This window comes from Morone saxatilis, unplaced genomic scaffold (assembly GCF_004916995.1).
Source record: "Morone saxatilis isolate NCDOM2014 unplaced genomic scaffold, NCSU_SB_2.0 Contig21, whole genome shotgun sequence".
Lineage (NCBI taxonomy): Eukaryota > Metazoa > Chordata > Actinopteri > Moronidae > Morone > Morone saxatilis.
Window position 1 is genome coordinate 11,354,741 of NW_023339774.1, and position 12,500 is coordinate 11,367,240.

Below are 12,500 nucleotides of genomic sequence, written 5' to 3' on the forward strand. Positions count from 1 at the left end.
AAACGACCCTTTCACAGGAACAATAACTTGGATGTGGATCTGACGTTGCTATGCGGGATGCAGTATAAATCAGTCTTATGATGATTCATAAGACATTCAGCTGGGATGTTGCTGTAAAGGAGATCAGGGGGATCCCCAGTTGGACCCAAACAGGTGTGGGTTATCATTTCCTACTACGAATAATAACAGCGTCAAAAAACTTGATGGATCTGATATCATTAGAGCTACATGTCCAGCTACTGTTATCCAGAGGGGAACCATAAAAGGACACATACACACACATCCTGTCCACTGTCTATTGAACGAGCATCTGTCTGACCCCTGACACCTTCCACTTCGACACCGCTTCCTCTCCCACACGTGCAGCTCCGCTACTTGAAGCTTTTCATCAAAGTCTTTCCCCCAAAACATGGAAAAGTCAAAAATAGGAGCGCCCATGAGGTTTCAGTCCTCCGTTCTCTCACATATACACATTTTTAGACACAGAATTATTGAATTATATTGTATTAAATCTCCAACAGCTGCAATCCAATCCAAACTATTCACTATTTCTATTATCAACAAGTCACATGTGTGTTTTTTGTTTTTGCCCCTGACCTCTACCCCTTCTAATCCCCCTTTGGACAGAGGGCATGATGGGGGGATAGCAGAACAGGGATAAAGGTGCAGACCCTTAGTCCTTGTTACCAAAAAGCTTTAGAACAGCTTTACAGCTCATGCAGCCAGACTATAATCTCCCAGACGCTTTAGGCATATGTTCTCAGATTATCCACCTCACTATTCACCCACCCCCCAATAAACAGCTATAGTACAGCCATTATTGTTTACACACACACACATACAGAATATGAGCTTTAGATAAAGTGATGGAATACGGTAAAATGTTCACACATAACAGGAAAATATTTGAAACGCACAATGAAAAGAACAGCATATTTTCTTTTAGTTTAAGGTCAGATTTGAACCGCTGCACCCCAGTGGTGGTTTTGGTTTGGTGTCATTACATTCAGTAGGTCGTGCTCACTGGTGGGAAGCAGGTGAGGGATCTTGTCCTCACAACAGCACTAGTAAACACCCTGATATACTTGAAAACACCCAAAAAAGTGGATCTGATTTTGTTTATACCACACTGGGTATGTGCATAATGCAGGAAGACACGGTCAAGTTAAACTTTATAAATACCACAAAGGGAAAATAGACACGGGCAGGTGACTAAACTTACGTCATGTAGACATTAGCAGCATCGTAAAAAGGGAAAGTATAATTTGAGCCTATCGGTTGTTCTGTCTACGCTGTCTTCTTATGTCCTTCAGGAAGCCAGGCGTGGTCCGTCAATAGCATGTTCTCAGAAACAGCCGCCCTGTTCATTTATTGCAACGAGACCAATGTATTGGCGCAGGGTTAACCCTGGATCAACTTTTGTTTTGTTTTTAAATAAATTTGGGTATTACATGTCTCTATTACATTGTGGTGGTGGAGAGATGAAACGTGGGTGTGAGAAATGCAGCAAAGGTCAGATTCAAATCGGGGACGTTGTGGTTCATGGTCGACTAACCCTCGGTCAATGTTTGCTACAACACAATGCAACGTCATCCGGCAACAGACTGCACTGACCAATCAAGCGTGCCAGAGCACTTTCCTGGCACATTATTTTGTAATGTGAACCTGCTGCGATGACTTTCCAGAGTTGTAAAATCCTGTCTCATGCTGTGTAGTGTTTCTGATGAGTCTTAAAGCTTGTGGATGTAGTTTATTACTCAAACTGGACCGCCTGGATCATATTTCATTTTTGCACCAGCACTTGTAGCAACACGTCCACACCACCAACATATCTCCTTGTGGTTTTTTTTAAACACAAACCTATTTTCAGTCCGAACCCGGCTTCAGCAATCAGCAGGAACCCAGACTGGGAGAGACAGCTTCTCCAAATTGGGAGAAAAAGGGAGAAAACATGAGAACACTTGAGTTCCTCAATATGATGATAGCATTGTTTATAGGTTCATTGTTACATTCATTAATGCATCATGACAAAACCTTTGAGGGTACAAATGGTAGGAGCACAACAACTGACTTGTTACAGAGTCTTCTTGAACACATCACTGCCCCAGCAACAACTACTATTGCTACCACGAAAGCTACAAATTCTGCTCTGCTCTTTTCTGAGAGTGCGATTATGGGGGCACGTCTGGGTCACGTCTCCCATTACACCCTCTCTAGTCTAAGCTCGGGTCTTGTGAGTGACAGAGTGCACCAGCATTGGGACAGACAGACCAGTGTGGGGGGGGTTGCAGGGTGGGGCAGGGCAGGGCGGGGTTGGAGGGAGGTGAAGGGTGGAGTTGGGTTAAGAAGGGGCGGACAAGCAAGCATTGTTTACAGATTCTGAAAGGAACAAAAGAGATGATGAGAGGAGCCAGAAACGCAAAAAATGCTCTAATGACAGGCATCCTCAGACAAATGACACAAAATCCTTCACAGAAATAGAAAAAACAAAACTCTGTGAAGGCTATGAGGGAGACTCAGGAATGTGATATGAGGAAGATGAAAAATCTCAATCATCTCATCTTATTATTGGGTGCGATAAATCAAAATCTCGTATTTCATCTTTGGCACCGAGTGTATTCTCAAATGACAGAAAATGAGTGGAAGTATGGAGACATGAAAGAAAGACCGTAAGAATTGAACTGAAAATAGTGATGCAATTATATGCAAAGAGCCGCACTGCCTACTCAAATTAATCAAAACAGTGTTGAGGTTTCATTGGTTGGGGAAATTAAAATGTAGACGATTGAGCATTGTTGGCTGTCATGTTCTTGGACTGCAGCTGAACCTTGTCAAGGAACAAGAAGAAGAAGAAGAAGAAGGCCTGTATACACGCAGAAGACTCCATTCAGAGACCAAAGGCAAATGGCTCGGTGAAGGCGCTTTGGACGGTGCTGTGGGAATTCACCCTATTTGAGATGCAAATTCCTCAAAGAGCTGAAAGAGCCGGAGAAACAGGTGTCCAAGGAAGTGTGCTGCTGCGTGGGTGAGTGAGGGCGGGAGTGAGGGTGCTGAATGATAACACAGGGTGTATTGAAATCCCTGCTTGTTCAGTCCAGGCTGTGTGGCACCTCTTCCCTCGTCTCATTGTCTTGGTTTCATGTTAAGTAGGCAAACGAAGGGGGATTTGTTGTCAGTGTAGAATGGGAAAATATGACAGTTCTGCAAAAGCCAAAGGTTTCATATTTTATTCATTTAAATGTAGTTTGATATAAAACAGCTTGTAGACGTAGGAAATTGATTTCAAACCAAATCAGCACACTGATAGAAACAGCAGTTGCAGATTTACAAGCCTCACATTTAATTGAAGTTCTCTTTCATCATAAATGATTAGTAGTAAGGAGCATCTCACCATCCCAAAGGAGTTTTTTATTTCTATTTTTTTTTTTTTGGATGGATACTGAAAATAAATCCTCTCATAAAAATCAACATAAAGTTTTTAGATGGCTAAACACATCCTGTATATCCTATAACCTCCAGAACGAGTGATCTGAATCTCTGAATGAAGCTCAGTGGCACCCTTTCTGTGACAGTATAAAAGTTCCTGGTAGAAACTCAACTGATACTGATACTTTATGTTGAATAAATGTGATCTACAGAAAATATTTAAAATATTACAAGCTCAAGAGGACATGGCAGGTAAACAGTACTTCCTAATAAACAGAAAATAAACCCGTAGCGTATATTTAAAAAGGAAAATCTCCACAGTGTTTAAAAATCAACACACACCCACAACCATTTTCTATTATAAAAACTTTGACAATCTGATATACAGTGACACGTAACTGCTGATGAAGGAATTTCCTGAACTTGGACTAAAATGTTGATTGCTTATAAATTCACTACTTCATTATTTCTTCATTTTAACATCTCAGATAAAAGAGTATCAACAGATACTCTGGTCAGTATCAAAGGTTTATGGATCTCTTTGACTTTTAATATCTTTTGTTGCTCAAATGTTTTTTTTCTTTCTAACCCTAACCCTCACATGTGCAAATAAAACCCTGTGGGGTCACTGCTGAAGATTATAGTTGTACATTACTTGGACTTCATGATTTGTTTTGATTTTGGACTTTTTAAAGCTTATTCAAAGCAGTTTTGTCAACAAAGGCAGCACCAGGTTTCCTGGTTTATGATGTAAAAATAATTAAAAAATGGACAATAATGGGTTAAGATTCTATGGTTGCTTTTTCTTTGATAGTAAAATAAGATATATTTTATATATAAGATATCTTAAGTCTAAAGGACCCACAAACCTTTAAGCATAATAGTAAAAAAAACAACAACTTAGTATTAGCGTTCTTTAAAATTGCATTTTACCATTTCTCATACACAACATAAATATAAACCAAACGCTCTCCCAAACTGACAACAATCAAATCCTGTACACTGTATCACAATATGATTGAATAAACAGCTTGGACTACATATATCTTATAAAATATGCATCAAAAATCTTTGGCTTAGTGACACAAAATTTCCCTGCACACTTTTTCCTTCATTGGAGAGATTTTACTCTGACCAGACTGCTGCTGCTGGTCACTGCTGATGCTGAGGGATAATCTCAGGACGCCCTCAAGTGTTCAAAGACAGCATAGACAGACTCGTGGATGCAGCCGAACTGTCACAAGACTGTGCTAAACACTGTTTCTCACTGCGTCTGTAACGCAGTGCGAAAGACTGAGTCTAGCAAAGCAGGACGGATATGAATCTCTGCGTTGGCAACGTAGTGACTAATGCAGGCAAAGAGGAAGACTATAAAGGCAAAGTGCTCTAGAAAAGACCTCGTCAATTACGACAAAATCAGACTTCATTTATAAGAAGGGAAATAACAGAGCACTGCTTCTAAGAGGTAAATAGCAGCAGTAGCTGTTAACAGCGAGTCAGCGAGTGTATAGCCCCACATGTTCAGTCATATGAAGCTAACAGCTCCAGTTACTCCAACAGGCTTAAAACTCATAGCACTGACAGTATATACAGACATACATAGACATGTGTGCAAAAGGCTCATAGTCGCCACCTGGTGTTGCTCCCTGGCAATTAGACATTTCTGAGTTCCATTACATTTTTAAAAATGTACTATACTTTTAAAATTTCCACGACTGTACTACTTAGTTAAAAGTGCAGTAAACAATAACCTGTGTAAATTAAATTACACTGAACATGTGTATTATATATGCAAACGAGTATTACAGATACCTCTTAGTAGTCTGAGCAATGGCATTTTTTGCCAGCTTTAAAATGTGATAACTTCTACAAAAATTTAAAAAGAAACTTTTTCTGGAGTGTCATGGTTGTAAAAATAGCCATTTCACTAAAAGGGCTACTACAGACACACTATGTCTCAGAAAGGTTAGTCATGTCACTGACAACTGTGAAAAAAAAAAAAAAACTGTGAGTGTCACATGTTAAGGTTGTATGGATTGATTAACGTGTGTAAACTGGTGACACTTACCCAGCTACAGATAAGTGTCATGCTCTGCACTGCTCAGACTCTCTTTGGACCCTTGTACAGTCATGTGTTTGAGGGGGGGTGAGGGGTCACTTGTAGGAAGGTAAGGATTAACAGGCTTCTCCTGTGGTGGTAGGATTGTTTTCTTCTGTTTTTCCTCTTTAGTCTTTCTGCTTTCCTTGGCGTCCTCTGCTCTCACCCCATCTGTCTTTGGTGCCAGGGGAGACTCCACGATGATGGTGGGCCTCTGTCTGAGGTCCTGTCGGCTGGGTGGCTCGGCAGCCATGATGGCCTTGGCGCCGTGCATCCTGGGAGGGGACTTGCAGTGTAGATCGCCATGAGTTTCCTTCCAGCGCCGCAGCTGAGCATGGTGTTCCTTCTCAATGTCTTTCTCAGACACCAGTAACCCAATGACCTGAAACACAAGGGATGAATGAGCGTGAATCACATGTGAGTTATGCCCGGCTCTCTTGGGTGAAGTATTCCAGCACATTACAGGTAACTATTTCTATTGCTGTTACCAAAACCACAGGAGGGCAAAGTCAAAAAAGGGCAGACAGAGCGTGCCGAAGGTGCTGAGTCAGAACAATAAAATGGATAACACAGATTACAAGCATGACAGGGTATAAATGTACCTCGTGCACCAGGAAGCCTTCTTGCATGTACTGTGGCTGTATAGCTCGGAGCAGCTCCATTGTTTCATAGAGACCTTGACAGGTCTTTAGTTTCTCTTGGGATCCCAGCATGCATTTCAGGAGAACCAGGCCCACTCGGAAGATGATCTTTACTCCTGAAAACAGCATAAATCAGACAACATGCACCTCAGTTAAATTTTAATAGAGGGATAAAAGTTGATAATTAGCAGGATAACTGGTGTTGCCACATGCATTGGATGCAACTATCTTGCAGTGTGGTAAATTATTTCATACATATTCTCATATTCCTTATCCCAAACTAAAACAGTAGATTAACTTGATGTTTTCAACATTTGCCTTTAAAGGTGATGGTGTTTTAAAAGTAAAATGAAACAGCAGGATGAGCACATAACGGCCCGGAGGAAGATTAAATACTGCTACTCGTGTATTTAAATTAAATACACACAAAAGTCTGTTATGCCTGATGTTGTGTATTTAACTTCATTTTTAACAGGTAAAACAGGCAGCCGTAACAGACTAATAATAACAGAGACGTGTATTAAAATAAAAACATTTGACCAAAATGCTGACCTTAAGTTAAATTAGCTTAATCAGGGGCTTTATCTCTTTCCCTTTTCCTTGAGTTCATTCTTCTGGAAACATCACTTATAAACAACAAATCACAATAAATGTCTGTTCTGTCTTATACGATCACTTCTCACATCATTCTCTCCTCTAAAGGATTCACCTGATGTAAACACAGGATGTGTTTGCTTGGTGTGCACTCAGTCCTCGATTCTACATCAAACAAAGCTGCTGTCTGTGACCTCAAAGTAATGGTTTCATTTCTATTTCTAGCCACTGAAACACATTGTAATAATACGCATTCATTCATGATCTAATCTCTGTATGAGTGACTTGACTTTTCATTTGCCGTAATAATATATCAGTGTTCAGCCTCACCCTCACAAAGGAACATGTCCCAGACACGCAGCACTGAGGCCCACGGCAGAGTCCGAGAGAAGGCACACATGAACCACTCGGTCATGTACAGGATGGGCTCCAGCTTGTGCTTCTTCAGGTGACGGTGGGCCACAGGAGAGACCCGCCGCAGCAGAGCGTACAGTATCTCCCCGTCGAGCTGGATCGCCTCCTGTGGAGACAACATGGAACAGCAGTCATTGGAGAGAGAGAGAGAAAAGAGAGAGAGAGCGAGAGAGAGAGAGAGAAAGACGGTAATCTTATTGTCTGATTATCTCGTCCTTGTAGCCTGGTCACCACCTTGTGTTATTAGGTTGTTAGCATATCAGCGTGAAGCTAGAGACACACTGGCCTGAGAAATCTAACACCACCACAAGCTACATATTACGTGCACCGACTAGATAAACTGTAGTTAACTGACAATTTTGTTTTTCGCTGCAATAGGAACCTTAAATACTGAAACAGAATCCACATAGGCAGGAAATCTGGGGCTGTGTAATTCCTGGAAAATATAAATAAATGCAAGTATTCAGTCCTCTAAGTATATAGAAAGGCAGTCTTCAAAAACGGTTTCCTCGGGTATTGCTATTATGGGTATACTTTTGCTTACAACAGACAACAAAATTGTTTTAGCAAATACTTTAACTACGAACTACTACTACTATAAGGTTCAGTAGATAATAATTGACACACTGAACACTGTGAATATTTAATCCTATTACAGATGACGCTCAGATTTTGTCAAGCACTTTTTGATATCTTGATATCAAAGTCCCCATTGCAAAACAGTGTGACTGTGTCTGCACCCTTACCAGCCCTGTACTGTAGTATCCAGGAAGGTATTTCTCACAAATCTGGACAAGAACCCAAAATGCATCCTAGGACAAAAAGAGGAAATGGACAGGTAAGCATTATTCAGCAATATTCAAGAGAGCCACCTGATTAAATATACTGTAGAGAGTGTCCACTATCAAATATATGTTATATCATATTAGATGTTTAATCCCTAGTGTGTTCACCTCTGCTGGCATATGCATCAGGAGTACAGCAGCAATGGGAGCCTGAGCCTGACAATAACCCTCTTCAGGACGATGCAGAGTATAAGCCTTCAACACGCGGAACAGGTCCTGCTGCCTGAATGTGTGAAAATAAATTAAAACCATATTCAGTCACATTAACACAACAGTGGCCATCATGACAGGCATTTAGAAGGCTTACCCATGACCTCCTCTCGCTGCAAACATTTCATGGAAAGGGAACTGTCGATGGAGGTCTCTCTCAATAATATCTACCCATTTAGGATCTCCTGGCTGATTGTCCAGTTCCTAAAAACACAACATCATTTTGTTAGCTTTTGCAACATTATACTGGACATTTATGAGCCATTTCCCACCAACCAACATTTTTTTATTAGCAATTCTTTAATGCAGGCAAATTCTGGAGGTTGAAGCCTCGGTGGAAGTGAAAGTTTGACTGACCTGGAATTTGCCCTGGTTTTGTTCCCTTCTCACTTTCCCCCCAGTAAGGTAGAGCCAGGCCCGGCCACGCAAGGAAGGAGGGATCCCCTTCTGACAGCGCTCTTTCACCTGTTATTCAACACACGCACAATTACTCAAGAGCCCGAAAGAGAGGAAGAGACAGGAAGAACAGGAGAAAGGAACACAGGCACATTCGAGGACAGTACTGCAAATACTGCTGCGTACAACACGCCATTGTTGCGCAACTGTTCATCAAAGATAACATTTAAAAAAAACCTGGCGTGATGATGGAAGGACTACAGGTTTCAAAATGAAGTCATCTTGTTCATTTCATCTTTTTACAAACTGTCAAACGTCTTGTTCCAAAACAGCCCGGTTCACATTCCCATTACAGAAGAAGCAAAGACGTGAACTCGGACCTAAATATACAGTTTATAAATCAGACCTTCTTGTGTTTTTTGGCCATCCACTTGTCCCAGCTGTTGAGCATCTCCAGCCATTTTGCCTCCCGCTGCCTCAGCACCTCAGTGGGGATTTCTTCAGCACTGTGAAGGCACGAGACAATTGTCACAGATAAATCAAACTAATTATTTTCATACCAACTGGCAGTGAGCGTACTGTACTGCGTTACTTTCCTGTACTGGATTGGAAAGTGGCTCATCTCTTCCTTGTCCACACAGGAAACCTAACCTCAGACAGTGGAGCACTTGCCAACGGCAGCAAAGCACAAGGAAAACAGGAAGCTGTGGGAGAACTTTCCCCTGGTTCAGTTCCCTACAACGTCCTACACAAAACTTACACTAATATCTCACCTCGCTACAGGCCCGACTGGATACGTCATGTTGTTATACATAAGCTTTCCTGTCCTGATGTACCCAACACATGCCTGGTCTTCTTGGCAAGCACATTGAAACAAATACATTTAAAGAGCTGACTCACGTTGCTTTTTGCATACGTTAGCTAAAGAACGCAATCTGCCTGGTTTGCACAGTTCTTCCGGTGTCACTTATTTATATTCAATACAAGCTTAATACACGTGTTATGCAGGTCCAAATGACAAAGACTCAAATCTGGGGGCCACAACAGCAGAGGCCCAATTCCCCCTTGCACTTAAGTCCATTGATTACCTTAAAAACAAACAATTTTAACAATTAAAATTAAATCTATACTGCTACTGGAGGCCAGTGGAGACAGACCACAGGAATAATGTGGTCTCTCTGGACCTACGCAATGGTTCCCAATTGGAAGTTGGAAGATAACTGACTGAAAATGGGAAAATAAACACATTATGTTTCATTTTCTGGATAATAATGGACACTTTCCATCTTCATGGTACAGAAGGAGGCCATCATTATCAGTGCACAACTTATAAACACATCTCCAAAGAGGTCAGAACTATGGATCTAGGGGGCAAGAAATCTATAAACTACTATAAATCAGTGTAACTAGCAAAGTCCTTTATCTCCCTTTTTTCCTCACAAACAAAATCAATTCAATTAAGAGCAACCATGAGTGTTTTTCCTCCTGGGAGAAATGACAGCTTCTCCCTTCAACTCAGTGCAAGAAACCCCTCTGAGGAAGTATGGGGGGAACACTAATAAACTCAGTTATTAAGATAGATAATAAAGCATTATGAAGCTGCACTTACGAGTCTCCCGAGTGCTGCTGTGCTCCTCCAATGAACCCGTACTTGTCCACCTGGTTGTCCCCGGGGACGACACCGCCGTTTACCTCTGGCTCGGATCCATACGAGCTTCCTCTCCCATTATCTGTCAGCTTATCTGTGCTGCCCCGTAATTCAAGTCCATCTCCCTGCGCAGTTTTTGCCATTTAATCCACATTTACCTCTTAGCGGACGCTGCCGGTCTACAGTCGGTTCACATAACTCACATTTACGACTTTAAGCTCTCCGTGAAGACGCCCGCCGCTAAACTAACCGACTGCCACAGCTAACGTTAGCTACGGTCGCTAGGAAGATTTGCTTCCAATTGGTCAAGTTATCACAGACCCACAAATATACACACAAATAAACGCTAAATTCATGAATTAATTAGGACGGTATCTGCTTGTTAACTCCGAAGCTAACATGCCAGCGTCACACAACAGTCAGCTGACACCTATTTCATCCTGAATCTCTGCTGTCAGCAAGAATGTGGGTTAGCTGGTGGCTACAAGGAAGAGAGGGTTGAGGCAGATTAGTAAACAAAACATCCATGGCATCCTTTGACTCTACACTGCCACCTGCTGCTGGAAACCACATGTCCAGCTACAGCATTTAACCCCTGTTGTTTATTAGCTCAACTTAGATATACTATGGTTTGTATGTTTATATACTTCTGAGGTCATTTTCATGGCATAAGATGTCACAGTAATTTGTCTTGACTTTATTTTGTGATTTTAAGTGCGAGGTGCTGAAGATCACATGTATGTAGGTCCTTTTTAGTTTAAAACTCAGTGTTTGTTAGGTAGTAGGTACATTTAAAAGTAGCTATGTTCAGGCTACTTTCACTCACCAGTGAACTAGAGAGATGTGAAGAACAGGAGAGGTGAAATTGTCTTTAATATATACTACTTTTGTGGCCCCTGGTGTTAAGAAGTACTTAGATCCTTGACTCAGGTTTAGTAGTAATAGCACAATGAACAAAATACATGTAAAAGTCCTGCTTTCCTCATTTTAATTCAGCTAAATTTACTTTAAATCTTGCACACATAAGCAGATTGGGCTCTTCCAAAGTGCTATAGTGATATTATTGGATTATTGATGCATTATAAGCAGCATGTTATCGTTGTAGCTGTTTTGAGATGGGGCTAATTTAAACTGCAGTATACTCCTTAGTACTTTTTATTTGTCAGTCATGTTTGTAAAAGATTCCCCTTAGATATAGTAAAGTAACAAAAGCAAAAAACACCTGGCATATACTTTTGTATACATGTAAACGGTCACTGTTACTTAACTCTGGATGTTTAAACATAAAAAAGTTCTTATTTATACACGTTATCAATAATTTAAGCTATAAAACCTTTGCTGCTGCTGGAATACCTCAGTAATGTTAACCTGCTTCAGTACTTGCACCAACAGCAGAGGATCATAGCAAACAAAATCATAAAATACAGACCTTTTATCATCCGATATTGAGGATACAGCTGAAAAAAGGTTCCCATTTTTTCCAACCACACTAGAGTACACTTCATCAAAGAGGAGTACATACGTTTCTGAAAATGAAACTCTCCAAATGTGGAACGGCATCATGAAAATACTCAAACAAGTTTAGTATAAATACTAGATTCTTTATTTAAATATTGTACATATTTTAAAACATATTTACATAAATCAGACCTGCATTGTTACACTGTAGACATAGCTGTGTCTTTCATACACACAAACATTGCTTGCTGAAAAGAGGACAATCATACCATACAGACTGCAGAAGCACCTTTAAGAACGGCTTTACAGGAGATAGACGGGCACACTTCATTTACATCAAACACTGGGCATCATGACTGAGACGAGACAAGCTTGCAATGACAGGAAAGGCCTCTTGATTACAGGTCTAGCTATTTGTTAAGGCTGAAACTGTGCTCACCATCATACTGTATGTTCACAGCACCATTACCCATCTCACTCCTCCTCCTCCTCCTGCATGTGGGTTACACCTCTGTGACAATTATAGGGCTATCTTTGAAGTAAATACAAGTTCAGAACCTTTATACACCATCTATAAACCGTTTCTAAAGACAAGAAGAGACTACAACTGAGTGAAATTCACTTTGTTAGAGGGTGCCAATAGCGGAGACAGAAACCATGCAAAAAAGAACGGTGCATACAGTAAGACCGATAAGATTGTAATAATTGTCTCTATTATGTGTATGTGGAAGAAACACCGTGTTATCTTTACAGCAGAGCTTACAGAGTAG

General features: G+C 40.9%; 1 protein-coding gene across 1 annotated transcript; it reads right to left on the reverse strand.

Annotated features, from left to right (window-relative positions):
* Positions 1 to 3,213: 3,213 nt before the first annotated feature.
* tbc1d10ab (TBC1 domain family, member 10Ab) lies at positions 3,214 to 10,415 on the reverse strand. The gene is made up of 9 exons (XM_035668423.1): positions 10,234 to 10,415; positions 9,031 to 9,130; positions 8,586 to 8,693; positions 8,326 to 8,432; positions 8,127 to 8,241; positions 7,920 to 7,985; positions 7,090 to 7,279; positions 6,127 to 6,281; positions 3,214 to 5,906 (listed from the first exon to the last, which is right to left on the reverse strand). Exons 1-9 carry the CDS (start codon positions 10,413 to 10,415, stop codon positions 5,499 to 5,501), a joined length of 1,431 nt encoding a protein of 476 aa, XP_035524316.1. The 3' UTR covers positions 3,214 to 5,498.
* Positions 10,416 to 12,500: the final 2,085 nt, after the last annotated feature.